Genomic DNA, 24,057 nt, shown 5'->3' on the forward strand with positions numbered 1-24,057 from the left:
TTAACATAGAACTAATTGAAACACAATACCTTAAAATAATAGATCCTACTAAAAACATATAAAAACCCACATGCAAAAAAGCGTATAAATTATCCGCTCATCACAATACAAACTTAAATTGTTGCTTGTCCCCAAGCAACTGAAAATCAAATAGGATAAAAAGAAGAGAATATACTATAAATTCCAAAATATCAATGAAACATAGCTCCAATCAGATGAGCGAGACTTGTAGCTTTTGCCTCTTGAATAGTTTTGGCATCTCACTTTATCCATTGAGGTTCAGAATAATTGGCATCTATAGGAACTCAGAGTTCAGATAGTGTTATTGATTCTCCTTAGTTCAGTATGTTGATTCTTGAACACAGTACTTTATGAGTCTTGGCCGTGCCCTAGCACTTTGTTTTCTAGTATTACCTCCGGATACATAAATGCCACAGACACATAATTGGGTGAACCTTTTCAGATTGTGACTCAGCTTTGCTAAAGTCCCAAATTAGAGGTGTCCAGGGTTCTTAAGCACACTCTTCTTTTGCTTTGGACCTTGACTTAACCGCTCAGTCTCAAGTTTTCACTTGACACCTTCACGCCATAAGCACATGGTTAGGACAGCTTGGTTTAGCCGCTTAGGCCAGGATTTTATTCCTTTTAGGCCCTCCTATCCACTGATGCTCAAAGCCTTGGATCCTTTTTTATTTACCCTGCCTTTTGGTTTTAAGGGTTATTGGCTTTTTCCTCTTGCCTTTTGGTTTAAGAGCTTTTGGCTTTTTTTGCTTGCTTTTTCTCTTTTTTATTTTTTTTTTGCCATTTTTTTCTTTCTTTTTTTTTCTGCAAGCTTTGTATTCACTGCTTTTTCTTGCTTCAAGAATCATTTTTATTATTTTCAGATTATCAAATAACATCTCTCCTGTTCATCATTCTTTCAAGAGCCAACATATTTAACATTCTAAAACACCAACTTCAAAAGACATATGCACTGTTCAAGCATTCATTCAGAAAACAAAAAGTATTGTCTCCACATCAAATAATTAAACTAAGTTCAAGGATAAATTCAAAACTCATGTACTTCTTGTTCTTTTGTAATTAAAACATTTTTCCATTTAAGAGAGGTGATGGATTCATATTCACTACTTTAAGCATAGACACTTAGACACTAATGATCATGTAATAAAGACACAAACATAGATAAACATTTAACATAAGAAAATGAAAAACAGAAAATTAAGAACAAGGAATGAGTCCACCTTAGTGATGGTGGTGTTTTCTCCTTGAAGAACCATGATGTCCTTGAGCTCTTCTATGTCTCTTCCTTGTCTTTGTTGCTCCTCCCTCATTGCTCTTTGATCTTCTCTAATTTCATGAAGGATGATGGATGCTCTTGATGTTCCACCCTTGTTGCTCCAATAATTGTGTGGAGGAAATGTATCCCCTGAGATATCTCAGGATCTCTTGATTTGCAGTCAAATGTTTACACTGAGCTATAGACCCTTGATGGAAGCTTTTGTCTTCTCTTTTCTCTTTCTAGAGGTTTTTCTGCCTTAGGTGCCATCAATGGTTATGGAAAAACAAAAAAGCTATGCTTTACCACACCAAACTTAGAATATTGCTCGCCCTCGAGCAAAAGAAGAAAGAATAGTAAAAGAAGAAGAAGATATGGAGGTGAGTTGATGGTTTGAATTTGAGTAGGTGGGTGTAGGTGGTTTGTATGATGGTTTTAGGGGAGTAATGGATGTGAGTGGTGAAGGGTCTTGGAATGGGTGATATAGGATTATGAGGACACTACAAGAAAAACACCCATTCAAGTACACTTGAAAAGTGTAGCCAAAACCAAAAAAAAAAATGATGCCTTAGGAAAAGGCTACGCTTTTTCTGTAGCAAAGGCTACGCTTCTCGCCTTTGAGAATAGGGTACGCTTTTTAAGTGATGCTGTTCATGACCTAAGGCTACGCTTTTCAGCACTAATGGTTACCATAATACTAAAGAATAGGCTACACTTTTCAGAGCTACTGCATCACTTTATAAAAGTAGCAAATAGTATACCTATAGCTACTCTATATAAGTGTAGCCTTTGTCCCTCATTTTTTTTTAAAATTTCTGTTTATATATATATATATATATATAAACAGAAATTTCTAACAATTTTTTTATCTAAACTCTAATATTTGAGAATATAATTATATATATAATCCTGTATGTTAATTAAATTAGTTAATTATTATAAAATAAAAATGTATACATATATAATAATACCTTACAATAATCTTTAAACAATAAAAATTATACTGAAACAAAATATAAGTATACAATGAACCAAAAATATTGGAATGATCATAATTTTGAGCATTCATACATCTCAAACTAAAATAAGTATACTCATATAATGCACTTAGAGTTTACTACTAATAAACTAAGAAAAATCAAATATTATATCATATAAATGTATCTTAGCTTCTAATAAAAGACATCATCATCAACCATACATCTTTCAGTTTCCACCTTTGTCAATAAACCATCATGATAAGCATCTCAATCTTCATTCACATCTTCAGAATTATCCTGCATAATTATATAGAAAAATAATTATAATTTGAAAAAGTACAAGAAGAAAAAAGTAGTTAACAGATTAATAACACATACAATATCCGAAAGGCATAAGATAATTGAAACTACTCTAATTTTCATATCACCAAAGTCTTTTGCTTTAAAATAACAATCACATTCAGGGGGATACTATAAATCACCATAAAGGACAACTAAAAAATGGACTAACACAACTTCATACTAAATGGGAACTAAAATCAGAAAAATCAGAAAACCAAAACCAGAAAAATCAGAAAAACCAGAAAAATTACAGCTTTCACCCTGATAACAATAATATTAAATTACATAATGAAAAACAAAACCAAAAAAACCAATCACAGCTTCCATCTTCTTCAATTTCAGTTCAAATTAAAAAATATGGCATCCTCCTAAGTTCTAACAAATAAAAATTTTAAACTCAAAATCCTAATTAACAATTAACAATATGTAAACAAATATTAGGGAATAAGAAAAAAACTGGTCATACCATATTTATGTTTGGAATATGTGTTGATCCATGAGCGCTATTTGCATCAATTGGAGAGTGTTGAGCATCTTGTAACAAGGCTTCAATTTCTTCCGGCCTCATTCCAGGTTCAGATCGCTGAACTAGTAACTTAATCATGTTTCGCAATCCATGAAGGTCAGCCTCTTGGTGCTGCTGTTTGGCCTTCATGTCTCCAAGTTCAGCCTTCAAAGATGTGACTTCCTCCTGGTGTTGTTGCTTGAGTTCAGAAATTTCTGCATGCTTTTTTAAGTCACGTCGTGTAATAGATCTTCCATAGCACCTAACCCGACCTGGTTGTTCTTTTCCAAATAAAGACTCAAAAGCTTCCTCATCTGTTTCACCAGCAGCTTGCCGATTTTGGAATTCATCCTAATTAAAAAACATTTGACATAGAATTAGTTACCGTATCCTAAATTTGATTTATAATCATTAGTAATTCAATGAATTCTCATACAATTGCATCTTGTGTTTCCTGATCAACTTCTTCCTTTTCCGACTTGTTCGAGTAGCAAGGAACATTTCAAACCTTTTTGGTTCCTCATTTGTTTCCTTTGTCGCGCGCTATAAAATAAAGCCTTAAATAAGTAAGTCTATAACAACATAACTAAAATTAACTAAACAAATCCCAGCACAAATATGAAATAAGTATACCAGAGCCACTCGTACTCTTCCGAAATTGATTGGCCCCATGCGATGTGGAAACTTTTGCTGTTCTTTATGTTTCTTATTTTTTTCACTTATTGACTATAATTGAATAAAAGGTTAGCATATAGAAACAGAGAACAATATAATTAAATTTTGCTTCGGCAAACAAAATTACAGCAACCAGAATAGTAGCAGGTATAATTGCACAGAATAGAATTGCAGAAAACAAAATTGCACAAAACAGAACTATAGAAAATAGAATTGCAGCAACTTAAATTACAGCAAACAAAGTAGCCAAAAATAGAAATGTAAATACAGAAATTCAGAAGTTCAGAATTGAACTGGCAGCAATATATCCTAAAAAAATTCAATTCAGTTCAAGAACCTACATCAGAATGGATATGTGTTTGTACAGCATGAGAGAGGACAGATTCCAACATTATCAATTGAAATTTCATTATTTTGCTTATGTCTTAACAAACAATAATATATTTGCAATTAAAGTACCAACTATTTTACCTGGATTGTAGGATGACTCCAATAATAGATCAATTTTATGAATTGACTTTCTGGAACTTGTGTCGGTCGATTTTTCACCATATCTTCGATGGTATCAAAGGGAACAAAGTGCTTCTGCTTAATCTTTCCCTTGAACCGCTTCCAAGCATCCCGAATTGCTTGGATCACCCACTTTTCTCCACTGTCTGGGAGGATAAACTTGGTCTGCATGATATCAACAGTGTTATACGCACCTTGCTATATTTAAAATAATCAACATTTAATAATAATAGAAGAGTCTTACATTAACATATTTCCACATGAATTTCTTAGCTTTAGGAGTTACAACATGCCAGCTAGTGTACAAAGACTCACAAATCTTTTATTTCTCCCAATTGTTCCTACGAAACTAGTTAAATTAGACACACTTTGATTGGTTGGTCCTACTGGCTATCCAATATCAAAAATAACTTCTTCCCGCTGTTCCATAGTTCTTGCATAAATCTCTTTGCAAGTTGTTTTTCCCCGAGTTTTCTTCTTCTTTGGCTCTCCTAGTTTCATGCAGTAGGGGGGAAATTAGGGAGTAATTATGATGCCAATTGAAAAATTAAGCATTATGATTTACAAAAAAATATAAAAAATGATAGAAATAAATTACCTTCGTCATCATCAATGTCCTCCATCACATGTGAATAATAATTTTCATCATATGGAAAGCTATCTCCCACATCATCACTTAGTTCAGAGCTTAGTCCGTCAATTTCTACATCTATCCCATTTTCTTTTAAAAATTCATCAATAGTTGTAGCCTTTACCCTTTGCTTGCTCTTTTCCTTTCTTGATCCATCTTGCTCCGACATTAAATCTTCAGCTTGTGGGGTAGTGTTTGAACTCAGCAAAGTAGTGTCATGTTGCCTTTTTTGAGTTCTACCATGTGTGACTTGAATAATCTGCTGCTGCCTTTGGTTGATTGTGGGCTGAGTAGAATTTGCACAACTCCGATCTTGGCTTACAGTTGTTGGCATGCTATTATTCATATTACGAATTGCATCGAGCTTCCTTTTAAGTTCATCTGCACCCACCTTTGTAAGCTTAGAATTGTTCAAGCCTTGTGTTAACGGTTCATGTTGTACTTCATGCTTCTTTTTCTCAGCCATAGCCACAGTCAAGTGATTCTTTCTTTTTTATTTTCTGGCTGTTGCGCAGGAATGCTTGGCTGTACTTCCAGGGTTTCAGGCGTGAAATTCATCCTTTTGTTGATTGTGCTGAGTGTGCTTTGTAAATGAGTAAAATCCAGCTTCTTTGACGTACACTTCTTCACTCCTTTGGTTGCACTCAACTCTTTTTGACTTTTGACTACATCCAACCTTGGCATAGTTTCCTCCTTGTCATTACGTGCTGCACCTTGCATCACATATTGCTTGCGTTCATTTACAATCCTTTGTCTCTTGGCCTCAAATTGTCGAAGCAGATTCTTACTTGATGTTGCTTTAAGATCAATAAATTCTTTATTCCTACACAAATAAATTAGTTAACTCGAGTTAATATAAGCAATAAAGTGACATATCCTATAAGAAACACTAACAAAATGAGAAATTAAAACAACAATATGACTTACAAATAAAAAGGTGAAGAAAACTTAGTTATACATATGTACATATTAAGCAATAAATTGCTTAGGCTGACCCATCAGAATCAGAATCTCCAATGAAATCTGCCTCATATTCTTGGGCAGAAGTCACTTGGGGAACCGTTTCAATAACTGTAGGTCGTAGATCATTCCTCTCCAGAATAAGTTCACCATCATCAGCTGGTATGGCAGGACTTGTTATATGCTCGTGTTGTTCACTATAGAAGGTTTGACTGGCCTCAGACTCAGATTCGTCATTTGTTTTAAATAAGTCTCTTGGGATAGTTTTCATAATATAATGTTTGTTATGTTCATATGGATCTTGCACATAAAAACACTGATGTGCTTGAGATGCTAGTATGAAAGGTTCATTCTGGTAGCATTTCTTATTGAAGTGAACAAATGTAAGACCATATTTGTCTCTCCCAGCATCATACCACTCACACCGAAACAATACAACCTTAAAACGCCCAAAATAATCTAACTCTACTATCTCAAATAACCTGCCATAATAAGCTACAGTGTCTTGAATTGGACTTTTATCTTTAGCACTTGCAAAGCTTGAAGTTAAAGCAGTTAATGTGACACCACTATTTTGTGTTTTTCTCCTTGCCTCACACTCCACAGTGTGAAACCTATATCCATTAGTTATATATCCAGAAAATCTTCTTGCAATAGAGCTTGGACCTCGAGATAATTCTTTTAGCCAAACAGGCACATCTGGATCTCTCGCCCGAGTTTCAAACCACTGCGAGAAGGTTCTACTGTGAACTTTTGCTTTTCTCCATTTTGTTCCCCGCTGATTGTTAACCTCATCCTCATGCTCTCTGTAGTTAATAATAGTTATGTTTGATCGGAAAAAATCTAAATGCACTTGATTTAGTGAATAAACATAAGTTATATTAAGTTACCTAACATAATCTGCGACTTCTTCACAATTGTATAATACATATACATGGGCTTGAGCACTTGATATGTCATCGAGATTAATTGGTTCTCCATTTCCCACGCCTAACGAACGACCTTTGTTAGAAAACAACTTTGAAGGAAAAACTTCGTCGTCATTAGGATCATCATCATTCCGAGGTCGCTTATTAAGTCTTGTTCGCACACCTCCATGCAAGTATCTTGAGCAGAAAGTTAAGCACTCTTCAGCCAGATATGCCTCTGCAATAGAACCTTCGGGGCGACTTTTGTTGCGTACATACGACTTTAATGTACACATGTACCTTTCTGGAGGATACATCCAACGAAACTGCACCGGACCACCCAATCTCACCTCATTTGCTAAATGAATAGGAAGATGAACCATTATGTCAAAAAAACTAGGGGGAAAGATCCTCTCAAGGTGGCATAATGTTTCCACAATCTCTAACTCTAGTCGATCTATCTCTTCCAGTGTTATTAACTTTTTGCATATGCGATGAAAAAAGGAACTTAGTCGAATCAACGGAATGGCCACGTGATCAGGAAGGATGCTTTTAATCAGTATTGGTAGTAAGTAGTGTAGCAAAAAATGAGCATCGTGGGTCTTATACCCAGAAATTTTTCTTTCTTCTAGATGTACACACCGTGATATATTCGAAGCACTACCATCAGGTAGCTTTGTTGTCTTCAAAACACCACAAAAATTGACTTCTCTGCAGCAGTCATAGAAAAGCATGCCTTTGCCAACTTTGTTCTCTTGCCATTATTCACCTCCTTTGGTTGAAGATTTTTCCAGATCCCCAAACTTCGAGCATTCAGATGATCCTTTGTCTTGCCTGGGATATCCAAAAGAGTTCCAATTATACTGTCAAGTATGTTCTTCTCTATGTGCATGACATCTAAGTTGTGACGCAGCAGGTTCTTGTGCCAGTAAGGCAATTCAAAGAAAATTGATCTTTTTATCCAATTCCATGGGAAACTATTTGATGTACTTTGCTTCTTCCCGAAAACATTCTCAACATTTTGTAGCATCTCAAAAATTTCCGTTCCTTCTATAACAGGTGGAGGGGGTCTTAATTCTTGCTTCCCATTAAAAGACCTTGTATTGGTTCTCCATGGATGATCCATGGGTAAAAGGACACGATGGTCCATATAAACTGTCTTCCGACTATGTTTTAGTTGTAGAGAAGATGTATTTTTGTTGCAACAAGGGTAAGCCAATTTTCCCTTTGTACTCCACCCAGACAACATAGCATACACAGGAAAATCATTAATTGTCCACAAAAGAGCTGCCCGCATTTGAAAGGTCTCATTCTTTGATGCATCATAAGTTTCCACCCCTATTTCCCAAAACAACTTCAAGTCTTCCATCAATGGTTGTAGATACACGTCAATATCTTTGCCAGGTGATTGTGGCCCAGGAATAAGCAAAGAAAGCATACAATATTCAGGTTTCATGCACATCCACGGAGGCAAGTTGTATACCATCAGCATTACGGGCCACGTGCTCCATGAAATATTCATGCTACGAAATGGGTTGAACCCATCACTTGACAAGCCTAGTCTAATATTGCGTGATTCTTTTGCAAAATCTTCATTCATTTCATCAAAGTTCTTCCATGCCAGTCCATCAGCAGGATGCTTTAACGTCCCATCTTTAACGCGCTCCTCATCATGCCACCTCAGACTAGCTGCCGTTTTTGAGCACATAAATAATCGCTGAAGTCTTGGAATTATAGGAAAGTATCTCAGAGTCTTTGCAGGAATAGGACGACCTTTATTGTGAGGTTAGTTCTCGCTATTATCACTAGAATTTTCAGTATATCGAGATGTACCACATACACGACATTGTGTTTCATCCTTTAGTTCTTTCCTATACAGGAGGCAATCATTAGGACAAGCATCAATTTTTTATAATCCAGACCTAAATCTCTTATCATAGCCTTCGTCTTATGGAAAGATGGAGGTATGTTAATTTTAGGCATTGCCTCTTTCAATAGCTCAAGAAGGGAAGTGAAGGAGGCATTGCTCCAACCGTGAAAACACTTTAACAAGTACAGGCGGATGGTAAAAGAAAATGTTGAAAATTTCTTGAAGGCGGGTATAACTCTTGACTTGCCCCATCTATTAAATTATAAAACTTTTTAGCCTCTTCATTTGGACCTACAGTAACACCCTCAGCATGATCTCCAAATGCATCATTAAGCAGTCCTTCGATGTCATCGCGTGCACCTTCATCATCCGTGTCATCATCAACCACCATCGGGATTGTCCATTCCCCGTGATTAATCCATGTTCTATATCCCTTAACAAATCCGTCGGCTACTAAATGGTCAAATACCACATCTCTTCTATACCACTCAATGTTACAACACCTCTTACAAGGACATTGAATTTGTTATCCGTCCGGCTCTCCCTCAGAGTATGCAAACTCTAAGAAACTAATAACACCATTGATATACTCTTCGCTATACCTCGGTAGATCCATCCAATCCTTCGGCATATCACAAAACCTAATCAATAATTATTAAATTTTTTTGGAGAAAAAATTATAAGGGGTCGCAAAGTGAAGATAACAAGAGTAGAGGAGGAAGGGTGTTATGAAATATAAGGGGCATGGGCTATGAGACGGACTTCATAGCCTTGTAGTTAGGTTAGGAAATAGTTCCTAATCTTTAGAAGTAATTCTCTAAATATTTTACTAGAAACTCGCTGAAGCAAAACAAATTAAGGAAAACAAAGAATTTATAGTACATAAATAATAAGTTAAATTGCAACTTCATAACTAATAAAGCAATCAAAGTGGAGCTACACATGAATTAATAGCATAATAATAAAGTGAAAAAAAAAAGTATGCATTGTACCTTGCCATGACACGATCAATGTTTTGACAAAATCCACTTGGGAGCTTTAACCAAAAACTTCAATCTATTTGTTACCAAGTAAAATTCTAAGAGATTAGACTATGATATTATTTACTCTTGATTTATTTTCATAAATTCTAAACTGATATAATTAAAATGTAAGGGGAAAAAAATAAAAAAACTCAATTCAGGTCGGTAACTTATTTGGAAAATAAAAGCAATCTGATAACAGCCCAAAATTCAAATCCAAAGCATGAGTAACTGAGTAACTAAAAATAAAAAGAAGCAATATTGCTTCTCAAAACTCAATTCAGGTCAGTAGAAGTGAGACGATTTAATGGTAAGTCATGAGCTAATCAAAATATTATCCTGGTAACTAGTAAGCCATGAACTTGGCAGCCATTCATGCAAACCACATGGGTCATCCATGCAGCAGCAGACAATGAAATACATTTAGAGAATAGTGAAAAGAATCAGGATGCTTTAACGTAAATCTTTTCACATGGACCAGTTTGACTATTAAACAACTTATAATTAAGAATAAAAATATTATCATAAATCTCAATAAGTCACGGATTTGAAGTTGTTGCGGAGCAGATCCTGTGATATAATATAACCTTGGAAGTTTTAACTTTAAAAAATAAAAGTAAAGTTATGAAAATAGATGGAGGTGGGCAGAGTGAGACAGTGAGTGATGTGAATTATTATCAAGTGATAGAGTATGATAATAACGTGAAGACTGATATATTAACACATTATTACCATTACCTTAATAAATGCTACCAAAATTTTGCCTCCATGTGTTGCTCTGCTCTGTTACTACTTACTACTATTATGTTTTCTAATCAAAGTTATTCTCAAAAGTAATAAACAAACAAAACTACCACTTAAAAGGGACCAAAATTCATGAGATTTCTCTGAGGCGGCTTTTTTATTATTGATCTGTGCCACTGATGCCCTCAAAACAAGGCAAGTTAGTACTTATCCCTAACAATATCAATATCTGTGATTTCAGTTTAGATTTCACTGCTCACTGCTACGCTTCAAATTTCTTATTAAAGAGTATATTCAGTTTGCTTGGAATATTGAACAATCTCAATCAAACTAAAAACTATTTTCTTATCTTATCTATATAGTAAGTTGATGTTATGATACTGAGAAGACAACCAATTGCAGAGGAAATAAGTGGGTGCTTTATCTGTGAGGGTCCACCTTCAGGGATAAGAGCCCATAGTTCTCATTAGCTCCCCTAATCATTCTATATTCTCACTTCTTGTCTCCCTCCTCTCTATTTATAATTTTTAGATCATTTTTAAGTTAACAAATTAGCTACAACATTTAACTTCTCTTTGAATAAGATTAAATTGAACTTCTCAATTAAGACACAATAATTTTCTAATTTTCAAGTAAATTACTATCAACACAAGACAGTTGTTAGGAATCAAATTAAAGCAACAAGAAAGTATTCATAGAATCAATTTTAATATCAACTATCTTATAACCACACTTCTAAACAAAAACCATTTTTTTAAGAAAAAAATTCAGAACGCAAAATATTCCAAATAAAGAGAGAGCTAAAACAATATTTTTTTCAAGAGCAATCGTCAGACTTAATTACACAACAAAAACCGACGAAATTGTTATATAAAAAAAAAAACTGCCGTCACAATTATTTATCTTTACTATACTCACTATTATTGAGAGAAGAGACAAGTTAACATCAACATTTTACGCCTGTAAAAACTTATTTGAGATCCTAAAATGATGCAACTCTTGAACAACTCAATAAAAAAGATGAATTCATCTTTTACAAGAAACTCAACATAATAGTATAGAATCAATAGAAAAAATGTCGTTGTCCAACCAAAACCCCAGAAAACACTACAAATCAATTAAATTACGAAACTCAAATTTTATTTTTATGACAATAGATCTCTAAAAAATCACAGTTTCCTTTTAATTAGTTAAAAGTTTGCATGTCTTTTAGAACTAGATATGCCTTTTAAGTGCCATTACGGCTCTAACTTCAAACTTCCCAAAAAGCTAACACAGCTAACTCCACTACTTTGACATATCAAAATCTATTATATATAAAATCTATTTCCGAATTTTGACACTGCTCTACACACAGGATTTTAATTATTCAAGTTTTAAAAAGTGCAAATTGATTTGAATTGGAGAAATCAGAGGGAAAAAATAAAAAGGAAATGCTGGAATGTAATTGAGCTTGTGTATTCCTAATAGAACAAGTAATTGTGGATGGAAAGGGAAGCTTCTTCATCAATCATCATATACAACAAAGCTTTTCACTCAAAATCCATTCATAATAGACAATAATAACTGAACCAAGAGGTTTAGGTTCCCGTCCTTGCCACGAAGACCGGGGCCAACAGCGATAACTTTTCCAGAGTTCAACTAAAGCAAGTCACCAAGTCATCAAATGCACTTCAATCAAGCAAGAGTTCCACACAAATTGGACGTATTTAATAATAAGAAAACCCGTGTTAAGAACATAACACTAATACTGATTGCACAAAAAAAATTTGAACCAGGGAAGCAATTTTTCCCTCAATGGCAATCGCCAAGTCATGAAATGTACTTCGATCAAGAAGCAATGAACACAAAATATACTAAGAAATCGTGTGTTAAAAATACGAAACACTAACACTGATTGCGCAGGAAACTTTTGAACTAGGAAAACATTTTTGTTTCATCAATGTGGAGCAGAATTCTATAAGAGTAGAGAACGATAAGCAACAAGCGAAAGACAATTATGAGAATCAAACCCAGAATTAAGACATATAATCAACTTTCACAAGTGTATTTCACAGTTTGGGAACTCTTTCATGGATTACTACTAATTTATAGCATTTGACCACAAATTGATCCTACAATCATTCGTTCTTCATCAAATTGGGGTGCAAAAATGTTTGCTATTTTTCTTTAGCCTATACAGTACCTGCGTAAACGGAATGAAACCCCAATCCCAAATTCACGAGTTCGATATCCTGCGCCGCAACAATCCCAAATTCACGAGTTCTGCTGCGCCGCAGCAATAACGGAATGAAACCAGCAAATTCTGAGTTCTCCTGCGCCGCAAGATTAGCATGCATGTTCATCAATTCACGAATTCAAAGGAAAATGTACCAAACCCCCAAATTGCAACCCAAAAATCAGAACCCTACCCTCTCAGATTTTAGAAACCAAATGAAGGTGATACATACCTTTCTTCACGACGGTGAGCGAATAAAGAGAAGCTTTTAGTCGAGCGCACAGTCGATCTTCCTGATGTCAGCGCGCAGCGACGAGAACCGGTGATGAAAACGAGTGGCGGCGTGGTGAGAGGTGAGTGATGAAGATGAGTGAGTGGTGGAGATGTTGACGCCGTGAGCGGTGACGCCGTGAGCGGTGACGCCGTGAGGGTTGACGCCGTCAGTGGTCTTCTCTAATTTGGGGGCGATGAAGGGAGTGTGATTAGCTAGCTAGGGATCGCGAGTTCAGTGGCCATGTTAATTATTTTGTTTTTATTTGCCTAAGTGTCTATGGCCATGTTATTTTTGTTTTTATTTGCCTAAGTGTGTTATTTTGTTTTTATTTGCCTAAGTGTCTACTGTACGCGTGCTTGTATATATATTTGGTGAAATATTGTGAAAAAAATTTACTAAGTGTTGACATATTTGACTTGAAATACATTAGGCAACACTTTTAAAATGCACCTGAAATATGATAAATAGGCTACACTTTAAAAGTGTTTTCTTTGGTGTAAAAAGTGAACCCATAACTCTTAAGTTAAGGCTACGCTTTATAAGTGATCTTTATAATATCTAAGGCATCGCTTTTCAAGTGATGCCACAAATGTGATTCCTATTCTCCCACAAAAAGGAAACATGGAGAAAAGCGTAGCCTATTCCTACTTTTCAAATGTAGTTTAAAAAAAGTGTGGCTGAATGGGTATTTTTCTTGTAGTGGGAGGTAAGGTGAGTGGATGTATGTGGGGATCTTGTGGGGTCCACGGATCCTGAGGTGTCAAGGAATTGCATTCCTGCACCAATTAGGCATGTAAAATACCTTTGCATGCAATTTTGGCGTTTAAACGCCGAACTGATGCTTGTTCTGGGCGTTCAGCGCCCAGATGCAGCATGTTTCTGGCGTTGAACGCCAGCCAGATGCTTGTTTCTGGCGTTCAGCGCCAGCTCTTCCTCAGTGTGCATTTCTGGCGTCTGAACACCAGGATGCTGCTTGTTTCTGGCGTTCAACGCCAGATCCATGCTCTGTTCTGGCATTGAACGCCAGCCAGATGCTCCTTACTGGCGTTTAAACGCCAGTAAGATCCTCCTCCAGGGTGTGATTTTTCTTCTGCTGTTTTTGATTTCGTTTTCAATTTTTATATTTATTTTGTGACTTCACATGATCATGAACCTAATAAAATATGAAATAACAATAAAAATAAATTAAAATTAGATAAATAAAAATTGGGTTGCCTCCCAACAAGCACTTCTTTAATGTCAATAGCTTGACAGTGGGCTCTCATGGAGCCTCACAGATGTTCAGAGCATTGTTGAGACTTCCCAACACCAAACTTAGAGTTTGGATATGGGAGTTCAACACCAAACTTAGAGTTTGGTTGTGGCCTCCCAACACTAAACTTAGAGTTTGACTGTGGGGGCTCTGGTTGACTCTGTTTTGAGAGAAGCTTACTGTGCCTCTTTTCCATGTTTACAGAAGGATGTCCTTGAGTTTTAAACTCAAGGGAGTCCTCATTCAATTGAAGGACTAGTTCACCTCTGTTAACATTAATCACAGCTCTTGCTGTGGCTAGGAAGGGTCTTCCAAGGATGATGGATTCATCCTCATCCTTCCCAGTATCTAGGATTATGAAATCAGTAGGGATGTAAAGGCCTTTAACCTTTACTAATATGTCCTCTACTTGTCCATAAGCCTGTTTTCTGAAATTGTCTGCCATCTCTAATGAGATTTTAGCAGTTTGTACCTCAAAGATTCCCAGTTTCTCTATTACAGAGAGTGGCATGAGGTTTATTCCTGACCCAAGATCACATAGAGCCTTCTCAAAGGTCATGGTGCCTATGGTACAAGGTATTAGGAACTTTCCAGGATCCTGTTTCTTCTGAGGCAATCTCAGTTGATCCAATGCATTTAGTTCATTGGTGAACAGAGGAGGTTCATCTCCCCAAGTCTCATTACCAAATAAATTGGCATTCAGCTTCATGATTGCACCAAGGAACTTGGCAACTTGTTCTTCAGTGACATCCTCATTCTCTTCAGAAGAAGAATACTTATTAGAACTCATGAAGGGCATAAGGAGGTTCAATGGAATCTCTATGGTCCCTAGATGAGCCTCAGATTCCTTTGGTTCCTCAGAGGGGAACTCCTTATTGATCACTGGACGTCCCAGGAGGTCTTCCTCATTGGGATTCACGTCCTTTTCCTCTCCTGTAGGTTCGGCCATGATGGTTATATCAATGGCCTTGCACTCTCCTTTTGGAATTTCTTCTGTATTGCTTGGGAGGGTACTAGGAGGGGTATCAGTGATCTTTTTACTCAGCTGGCCCACTTGTGCTTCCAAATTTCTAATGGAGGACCTTGTTTCATTCATGAAACTTACAGTGGCCTTAGATAGATCAGAGACTAAGTTTGCTAAATTAGAGGTATTTTGCTCAGAGTTCTCTGTCTGTTGTTGAATGGATGATGGAAATGGTTTACTATTGTTAAATCTGTTTTTTCCACCATTATTAAAGCCTTGTTGAGGCTTTTGTTGATCCTTCCATGAGAGATTTGGGTGATTTCTCCATGAGTGGTTATAGGTGCTTCCATGAGGTTCACCCATATAATTTACCTCTGCTATTGCAGGGTTTTCAGGATCATAAGCTTCTTCTTCAGAAGATGCCTCTTGAGTACTGTTGGATGTAGCTTGCATTCCATTCAGACTCTGAGAAATCATATTGACTTGCTGAGTCAATATTTTATTCTGGGCCAATATGACATTCAGAGTATCAATTTCAAGAACTCCTTTCTTCTGAGGCGTCCCATTACTCACAGGATTCCTCTCAGAAGTGTACATAAACTAGTTGTTAGCAACCATGTCAATGAGTTCTTAAGCTTCTGCAGGCATTTTCTTTAGGTGAATGGATCCACCTGCAGAAGTATCCAATGACATCTTAGCTAATTCAGACAGACTATCATAGAATATATCCAGGATGGTCCATTCTGAAAGCATGTCAGAAGGACACTTTTTAGTTAGTTACTTGTATCTCTCCCAAGCTTCGTAGAGGGATTCACCTTCCTTCTATCTGAAGGTTTGAACATCCACTCTAAGCTTGTTCAGCTTTTGAGGAGGAAAGAACTTGGCTAAGAAAGCCGTGACCAGCTTATCCCAAGAGTTCAGGCTATCTTTGGGTTGAGAGTCCAACCACACTCTAGCTCTGTCTCTTACAGCAAAAGGGAAAAGCATGAGCCTGTAGACTTCAGGATCTACTCCATTAGTCTCAACAGTATCACAGATCTGCAAAAATTCAGTTAAGAACTGAAAAGGATCTTCAGATGGAAGTCCATGGAACTTGCAGTTCTGCTGCATCAGAGAAACTAATTGAGGTTTCAGCTCAAAATTGTTTGCTCCAATGGTGGGGATGGAGATGCTTCTTCCATGTAAATTGGAATTAGGTGCAATAAAGTCACCAAGCATCCTCCTTGCATTATTATTATTTTCGGCTGCCATCTCCTCTTCCTGTTCGAAAATTTCTTTAAGGTTATCTCTGGATTGTTGTATTTTAGCTTCTCTTAGTTTCCTCTTCAGAGTCCTTTCAGGTTCAGGGTCTGCTTCAACAAGAATGTTCTTATCCTTGCTCCTGCTCATATGAAAAAGAGGGAACAGAAAAATAATAATAATAGGGATCCTTTTTACCCAGGTATAGAGGTTCCCCTGTGTGAGTAAAAGAAGAAAAGAATGTAATGTAAAGAAGGAAAGAAGAGAAAATCCGAACACAGATGGAAGAGGGGGTTCGAATTTGGGTGAGATGAAGTGTTAGTAGATTAATAAATAAATAGAAGGCGATGAGAGAGAAAGAGGATTTTCGAAAATAAAATTTTGAAAAGGGGTTAGTGATTTTCGAAAATTAGGAATGAAAGCAAATTAAAATTAAAAATTGAAACAATTAGTTAATTAAAAAGAATTTTTGAAAAAAGAGGGAAGAGATTTTCAAAAATTAGAGAGAGAGAGAGTTAGTTAGGTAGTTTTGAAAAAGATAAGAAACAAACAAAAAGTCAATTAGTTAGTTGAAAAAGATTTGAAAATCAATTTTGAAAAGATAAGAAGATAAGAAGTTAGAAAAGATATTTTAAAATCAAATTTTTAAAAAAGATATGATATGAAGAGATATGATTTTGAAAGAGATAAGATAAAAATATATTTCTGAAAAGATATGATTAAAATTATTTTTGAAAAAGATTTGATTTTTAAAATCACAATTAATGACTTGATTCACAAGAAATCACAAGATATGATTCTAGAACTTAAAGTTTGAATCTTTCTTAACAAGCAAGTAACAAACTTGAAATTTTTTTGAATCAAAACATTAATTGTTGATGATATTTTCGAAAATATGATATAAAATTAAGAAAAAGATTTTTGAAAAAAATATTTTTTAAATTTTCAAAAATAAATAAGAGAAATGAAAAAGATTTGATTTTTGAAAAAGATAAGATTTTTAAATTGAAAATTTGATTTGACTCATAAAAACAACTAGATTTTAAAAATTTTTGAAAAAGTCAATCCAAATTTTCAAAATTTATGAGTGAAAAAGGGAAAGATATTTTTTTTATTTTTGAATTTTTAATGAAGAAAGAGAAAAACATGAAAAAGACTCAATGCATGAGAATTTTTTATCAAAACATCTGATGAATGGAAGAACACTATGAATGTCAAGGTGAACACCAAGAACACTTTGAATGTCAAGATGAACACCAAGAACATATTTTTGAAAAATTTTTGATGCAAAGAAAACATGCAAGACACCAAACTTAGAAATCCTTAATGCTTAGACACTAAGAATTCAAGAATGCATATGAAAAACACCATACAACACAAAACAAGACAATATGAAGATCAATCAAGAAGGTTTATCAAGAACAACTTGAAGATCATGAAGAATGCAATGCATGAATGCATTTTTTTAAAAAAGTGCAAATGGAGATGCAATTGACACCAAACTTACAATTGACTCAAGACTCAAACAAGAAACACAAAATATTTTTGATTTTTATGATTTTATGATTTTTTTGGATTTTTTTTCGAAAATTAGTGTGAAAAAGAAAAATAAGGATTCCAAAATTTTTAATATGAATTCCAGGAATCTTGTACTCTTAGTCTAAAGCTCCAATCTGAGGGTTATGCATGGCTTAATAGCCAGCCAGCTTTAGGATATAAATCAGGCATGCAACAGCTGATATTCCAATTAACTTGCCTCTATGCTGATGGTTGGAAGCCACTATCCAAAAGAATTAGACATGGCTTTACAGCCAGCCAGGCTTCAACATGCTTCATGAAACACTAGAATTCATTCTTAAAAATTTAGAATAATTTTTGAAAATAGATGAGAAATTTTTGAAAGAAATTTTTTTTTGAAAAACTTTTAAAAATAAAACAAACAGAAAATTACCTAATTTGAGCAACAAGATGGACCGTCAGTTGTCCAAACTCGAACAATCCCCGGCAACGGCGCCAAAAACTTGGTATGCGAAATTGTTACTCTGAGGTTGTAAAATTTGTTGTTCGTTCTCACCCTGGCATGGCGCCAATAACTGGTGCACAATACCATGCTCCAAACATAACTTCACAACTTCACACAACTAACCAGCAAGAGCACTGGGTCGTCCAAGTAATAAAACCTTACGTGAGTAAGGGTCGATCCCACGGAGATTGTTGGTATGAAGCAAGCTATGGTCATCTTGTAAATCTCAGTCAGGCGGATATCAAATGGTTATGGAGTTTTCGAATAGTAATAATAAATAAATAGAAAATAAAGATAGAAATACTTATGTAATTCATTGGTGAGAATTTCAGATAAGTGTATAGAGATGCTTTCGTTCCTCTGAACCTCTGCTTTCCTGCTGTCTTCATCCAATCCTTCCTACTCCTTTCCGTGGCAAACTTTATGTAAGGGCATCACCATCGTCAATGGCTACATCTCATCCTCTCTGTGAAAATGGTCTGATGCGCTGTCACTGCATGGCTAATCATCTGGAGGTTCTCGATCATACTGGAATAGGATTTACTATCCTTTTGCATCTGTCACTACGCCCAGCACTCGGAATACCACAGAATCCTACTCGGAATACCACAGACAAGGTTTAGACTTTTCGGATTCTCATGAATGCCGCCATCAATCTAGCTTATACCACGAAGATTCTGATTAAGAGATCCAAGAGATAATCATCCAATCTAAGGTGGAACGGAAGTGGTTGTCAGGCACGCGTTCGTATGGGAATGATGATGATTGTCACGTTCATCACATTCATATTGAATTGCGAATGAATATCTTAGAAGCGGAATAAGTTTAATTGAATAGAGAAACAGTAGTACTTTGCATTAATTCGTGAGGAACAGCAGAGCTCCACACCTTAATCTATGGTGTGTAGAAACTCTACCATTGAAAATACATAAGTGATAAGGTCCAGGCATGGCCGAATGGCCAGCCCCCAAACGTGATCAATATGATCCAAAGTTGAACTAAAAATCATAAGATGTCTAATACAATAGTAAAAAGTCTTATTTATACTAAACTAGTTACTAGGGTTTACAGAAGTAAGTAAATGATGTAGAAATCCACTTCCGGGGCCCACTTGGTGTGTGCTTGGGCTGAGCTTGAAGTTTACACGTGGAGAGGTCATTCTTGGAGTTGAACGCCAGTTTGTAACGTGTTTCTGGCGTTCAACTCTAGTTTGTGACGTGTTTCTGGCGTTTAACTCCAGACTGCAGCATAGAACTGGCGTTCAACGCCCTTTTGCGTCGTCTAAACTCAGGCAAAGTATGAACTATTATATATTGCTGGAAAGCCCTGGATATCTACTTTCCAACGCCGTTGAGAGCATGCCATTTGGAGTTTTGTAGCTCTAGAAAATCCACTTTGAGTGTAGAGAGGTCAGAATCCAACAGCATCAGAAGTCCTTCTTCTACCTTTGAATCTGATTTTTGCTCAAGTCCCTCAATTTCAGCCAGAAAATACCTGAAATCACAGAAAAACACACAAACTCATAGTAAAGTCCAGAAATGTGAATTTAACATAAAAACTAATGAAAACATCCCTAAAAGTAACTAGATCCTACTAAAAACATACTAAAAACAATGCCACAAAACGTATAAATTATCCGCTCATCAGTGTTGTACCTCTTTTTTTTTACGTCGTGCTTACTCTCGTTCTTTTAACAACGCTATCCCGAATAGTTTAACTAAACCGAGCCTTAATGACCTGACTTTCGGCAGGGTCCTACGAGGCCCGCAGGGCTTCGCAGCTCGACTTACCCTATGTAGCGATACATACTTATGATAATTGTGTGCAAATACATTAATTGGTGTGATCATACCAGCACTAATGCACCGAATCTCAACAGAACTCCGTAGTCAAACGTGCTTAGGCGAGAGTAGTACTAGGATGGGTTACCACCAGGGAAGTCCTCGTGTTGTACCTTTTTTTTTTTACGTCGTGCTTACCCTCGTTCTTTGAAAGACGCTATCTCTAATAGTTTAGCTATAGCGAGCCTTAATGAACTGATTTTCGGCAAGCTCCCACGGGCTCTGCATGGCTTCGCCGCTCGACTTACCCTACGTCGCGATACATGCTAACGATAATTGTCTGCACATACTTTAATAGGTGTGATCAAACCAGCACTTATGCACCGGATTCCACCAGAACTCCGTAGTTAAGCGTGCTTGGGCTAGAGTAGTACTAGGATGGGTGACCCCCTGGGAAGTCTTCGTGTTGTACCTTTCTTTTTACGTCGTGCTTATCCTCGTTCTTTAAACGTTGCTATCTCTAATAGTTTAGCTATCGTGAGCCTTAATGAACTGATTTTTGCCAAGCTCCCACGGGCCCTGCAGGGCTTTGCAGTTCGACTTACCCTACGTCGCGAGACATTCTTATGATAATTGTGTGCACATACTTTAATAGATGCGATCATACCAGCACTAATGCACCGGATCCAATCAGAACGCCGCAGTTAAGCGTGCTTGGGTGAGAGGTGGTACTAAGATTGGTGACCTCCTAGGAAGTCCTCGTGTTGCACCTCTTTTTTTTTACGTCGTGCTTACCCTTGTTCTTTTAACGGCGCTATCCCGAATCGTTTAGCTAAAGCGACCCTTAGTGACCTGACTTTCGGTAGGGTCCTACGAGGCCCGCAGGGCTTCGCAGCTCGACTTAACCTATGTAGCGAGACATACTTATGATAATTGTGTGGACATACATTAATTGGTGTGATCATACTAGCACTAATGCACCGAATCCCAACAGAACTCCGTAGTTAAACGTGCTTAGGCGAGAGTAGTACTAGGATGGGTTACCTCCAGGGAAGTCCTCGTGTTGTACCTTTTTTTTTATGTCGTGCTTACCCTCATTCTTTAAACGACGCTATCTCTAATAGTTTAGCTATAGCGAGCCTTAATGAACTGATTTTCGGCAAGCTCCCACGGGCCCTGCGCGGCTTCGCCGCTCGACTTACCCTACGTCGCGATACATGCTTATGATAATTGTATGCACATACTTTAATAGGTGTGATCATACCAGCACTTATGCACCGGATTCCACCAGAACTCCATAGTTAAGCGTGCTTGGGCTAGAGTAGTACTAGGATGGGTGACCCCTTGGGAAGTCTTCGTGTTGTGCCCTTTTTTTTACGTCGTGCTTACCCTCGTTCTTTAAACGATGCTATCTCTAATAGTTTAGCTATAGTGAGCCTTAATGAACTGATTTTTGCCAAGCTCCCACGGGCCCTGCAGGACTTTGCAGCTCGACTTACCCTACGTCGCGAGACATTTTTATGATAATTGTGTGCGCATACTTTAATAGATGCGATCATACCAGCACTAATGCACCGGATCCAATCAGAACACCGTTGTTAAGCGTGCCTGGGCGAGAGTAGTACTAAGATTGGTGACCTCCTGGGAAGTCCTCGTGTTGCACCTCTTTTTTTTTACGTCGTGCTTACCCTCGTTCATTTAACGTCGCTATCCCGAATAGTTTAGCTAAAGCAAGCCTTAATGACCTGACTTTCAGTAGGGTCCTACGACGCCCGCAGGGCTTCGCAGCTCGACTTACCCTATGTAGCGATACATGCTTATGATAATTTTGTGCACATACATTAATTGGTGTGATCATACCAGCACTAATGCACCGGATCCCACTAGAACTCCGTAGTTAAACGTGCTTAGGCGAGAGTAGTACTAGGATGGGTTACCTCCATGGAAGTCCTCGTGTTGCACCTCTTTTTTTTTGACGTCGTGCTTACCCTCGTTCTTTAAACGATGTTATCTCGAATAGTTTAGCTATAGTGAGCCTTAATGAACTGATTTTCGGCAAGCTCCCACGGGCCCTTCAGGGCTTCGTAGCTCGACTTACCCTTCGTCGCGATACATGCTTATGATAATTGTGTTCAAATACTTTAATAGGTGCGATCATACCAGCACTAATGCACCGGATCCCATGAGAACTCCGCAGTTAAGCGTGCTTGAGCGAGAGTGGTACTATGATGGGTGACCTCCTGGGAAGTCCTCGTGTTGCACCTCTTTTTTTTTAACGTCGTACTTACCCTCATTTTTTAAACGACACTATCTTGAATAGTTTAGCTAAAGCGAGCCTTAATGACCTGACTTTTGGCAGGCTCCTACGGGGCCCGTAGGGTTTCGCAACTCGACTTACCCTATGTACCGATACATGCTTATGATATTTGTGTGCATATACTTTAATAGGTGTGATCATTCCAACACTAATGCACCGGATCCAACCAGAACTCCGTAGTTAAGCATGCTTGGGCTAGAGTAGTACTAGGATGGGTGACCTCCTGGGAAATCTTCGTGTTGTACCTTTTTTTTACGTGTGCATACCCCCATTCTTTAAACGACGCTATCTTGAATAGTGTAGATATAGCGAGCCTTAATGAACTGATTTTCGGCAAGCTCCCACGGGCCCTGCACGGCTTCGCCGCTCGACTTACCCTACGTCGCGATACATGCTTATGATAATTGTGTGCACATACTTTAATAGGTGTGATCATACCAGCACTAATGCACCGGATCCAATCAGAACGCCGCAGTTAAGCATCCTTGGACGAGAGTAGTACTAAGATTGGTGACCTCCTAGGAAGTCCTCGTGTTGCACCTCTTTATTTATTTTTTTTCCGTCATGCTTACCCTCGTTCTTTAAATGACGGTAACTCGAATATTTTACCTAAAGCAAGCCTTAATGAACTGATTCTCGACAGGCTCCCACGGACCCAGCAGGGCTTCCCAACTACACTTACCCTATGTCGCGACACATGCTTATGATAATTGTGTGCGCATACTTTAGTAGGCGCAATCATAATAACACTAATGCACCGGATCCCATCAGAACTCCGTAATTAAGAGTGCGTGGGCGGGAGCGGTACTAGGATGGGTGACCTCCTGGGAAGAACTCGTGTTGCACCTTTTTTTTCTTTACGTCGTGCTTACCCTCGTTCTTTAAATGACGCTATCTCGAATCAGTTAGCTAAAGTGAGACTTATTGACCTGACTTTCGGTAGGCTCCTGCAGGGCCCGCAGCACTTCACAGCTTGACATACCCTTTCTCGCGATACATGCTTATGATGATTGTGTGCACATACTTTAATAGGTGTGATCATACCAGCACTAACGCACCGGATCCCACCAGAACTCCGTAGTTAAGCGTGCTTGGGCGAAAGTAGTACTAGGATGGGTGACCTGCTCGGAAATCCTCGTGTTGCACCTTTTTTTTTACGTCGTGCTTACCCTCGTTCTTTGGACGACGCTATCTGGAATAGTTTACCTAAAGCGAGACTTAATGACCTGATTTTTGGCATGCTACCACGGGCCCCGCAGGGCTTCGCAGCTCGACTTACCCTACGTCGCGAGACATGCTTATGATAATTCTGTGAGCATACTTTAATAGGTGCGATTATGCCGGCACTAATGCATCGGATCCCATCAGAACTCCGCAGTTAAGCATGCTTAGGCGAGAGTAGTACTAGGATGAGTGACCTCCTCGGAATTCCCAGTGAAGCACCACTTTTCTTTTCTTTTTTTTTACGTCGTGCTTTCCCTCGTTGTTTAAATGACGCAATCTTGAATAGTTTAGCTAAAGTGAGCCTTAATGACCTGATTTTCGGCAGGCTCCCACGGGACCACA

At 37.5% G+C, this 24,057-nt stretch overlaps 1 protein-coding gene, 6 non-coding genes and 7 pseudogenes across 8 annotated transcripts; 13 read left to right on the top strand and 1 right to left on the bottom strand.

The window, feature by feature from the left end:
- Positions 1 to 2,303: 2,303 nt before the first annotated feature.
- LOC112758136 (uncharacterized) lies at positions 2,304 to 13,181 on the bottom strand. Of its 2 annotated transcripts, XM_072219579.1 has the most exons (10): positions 12,874 to 13,181; positions 12,609 to 12,738; positions 9,650 to 9,713; positions 4,887 to 5,742; positions 4,533 to 4,779; positions 4,250 to 4,453; positions 3,737 to 3,829; positions 3,540 to 3,646; positions 3,065 to 3,454; positions 2,304 to 2,553 (listed from the first exon to the last, which is right to left on the bottom strand). In XM_072219579.1, the coding sequence occupies exons 5-9, from the start codon at positions 4,548 to 4,550 to the stop codon at positions 3,331 to 3,333; spliced, it is 546 nt and encodes a 181-aa protein (XP_072075680.1). In that variant the 5' UTR covers positions 4,551 to 4,779; positions 4,887 to 5,742; positions 9,650 to 9,713; positions 12,609 to 12,738; positions 12,874 to 13,181; the 3' UTR covers positions 2,304 to 2,553; positions 3,065 to 3,330. The 2 variants fall into 2 exon arrangements, with proteins under 2 accessions (XP_072075680.1, XP_072075679.1); XM_072219578.1 differs by lacking the exons at positions 2,304 to 2,553; positions 3,065 to 3,454; positions 3,540 to 3,646; positions 3,737 to 3,829; positions 4,250 to 4,453.
- A 7,050-nt stretch (positions 13,182 to 20,231) lies between these two features.
- LOC112759647 (5S ribosomal RNA) lies at positions 20,232 to 20,350 on the top strand (annotated as a pseudogene).
- Positions 20,351 to 20,530: 180 nt separating this feature from the next.
- LOC112759373 (5S ribosomal RNA) lies at positions 20,531 to 20,649 on the top strand. Its single transcript, XR_003180137.1, has one exon. It is a non-coding gene; the product is annotated as a 5S ribosomal RNA (ribosomal RNA).
- Positions 20,650 to 20,827: 178 nt separating this feature from the next.
- On the top strand, positions 20,828 to 20,947 carry LOC112759712 (5S ribosomal RNA; annotated as a pseudogene).
- A 180-nt stretch (positions 20,948 to 21,127) lies between these two features.
- LOC112759393 (5S ribosomal RNA) lies at positions 21,128 to 21,246 on the top strand. Its single transcript, XR_003180154.1, has one exon. It is a non-coding gene; the product is annotated as a 5S ribosomal RNA (ribosomal RNA).
- A 178-nt stretch (positions 21,247 to 21,424) lies between these two features.
- On the top strand, positions 21,425 to 21,543 carry LOC112759588 (5S ribosomal RNA; annotated as a pseudogene).
- A 178-nt stretch (positions 21,544 to 21,721) lies between these two features.
- LOC112759430 (5S ribosomal RNA) lies at positions 21,722 to 21,840 on the top strand. The gene has a single exon (XR_003180182.1). It is a non-coding gene; the product is annotated as a 5S ribosomal RNA (ribosomal RNA).
- Positions 21,841 to 22,020: 180 nt separating this feature from the next.
- On the top strand, positions 22,021 to 22,139 carry LOC112759310 (5S ribosomal RNA). Its single transcript, XR_003180081.1, has one exon. It is a non-coding gene; the product is annotated as a 5S ribosomal RNA (ribosomal RNA).
- Positions 22,140 to 22,320: 181 nt separating this feature from the next.
- LOC112761068 (5S ribosomal RNA) lies at positions 22,321 to 22,439 on the top strand. The gene has a single exon (XR_003181478.1). It is a non-coding gene; the product is annotated as a 5S ribosomal RNA (ribosomal RNA).
- Positions 22,440 to 22,620: 181 nt separating this feature from the next.
- On the top strand, positions 22,621 to 22,739 carry LOC112759678 (5S ribosomal RNA; annotated as a pseudogene).
- A 176-nt stretch (positions 22,740 to 22,915) lies between these two features.
- Positions 22,916 to 23,034, top strand: LOC112759661 (5S ribosomal RNA; annotated as a pseudogene).
- A 187-nt stretch (positions 23,035 to 23,221) lies between these two features.
- Positions 23,222 to 23,340, top strand: LOC112759622 (5S ribosomal RNA; annotated as a pseudogene).
- Positions 23,341 to 23,521: 181 nt separating this feature from the next.
- On the top strand, positions 23,522 to 23,640 carry LOC112762211 (5S ribosomal RNA). Its single transcript, XR_003182558.1, has one exon. It is a non-coding gene; the product is annotated as a 5S ribosomal RNA (ribosomal RNA).
- Positions 23,641 to 23,818: 178 nt separating this feature from the next.
- Positions 23,819 to 23,937, top strand: LOC112759772 (5S ribosomal RNA; annotated as a pseudogene).
- The last annotated feature ends 120 nt before the right edge of the window (positions 23,938 to 24,057 follow it).

Source organism: Arachis hypogaea, chromosome 16 (genome assembly GCF_003086295.3).
Source record: "Arachis hypogaea cultivar Tifrunner chromosome 16, arahy.Tifrunner.gnm2.J5K5, whole genome shotgun sequence".
NCBI lineage: Eukaryota > Viridiplantae > Streptophyta > Magnoliopsida > Fabales > Fabaceae > Arachis > Arachis hypogaea.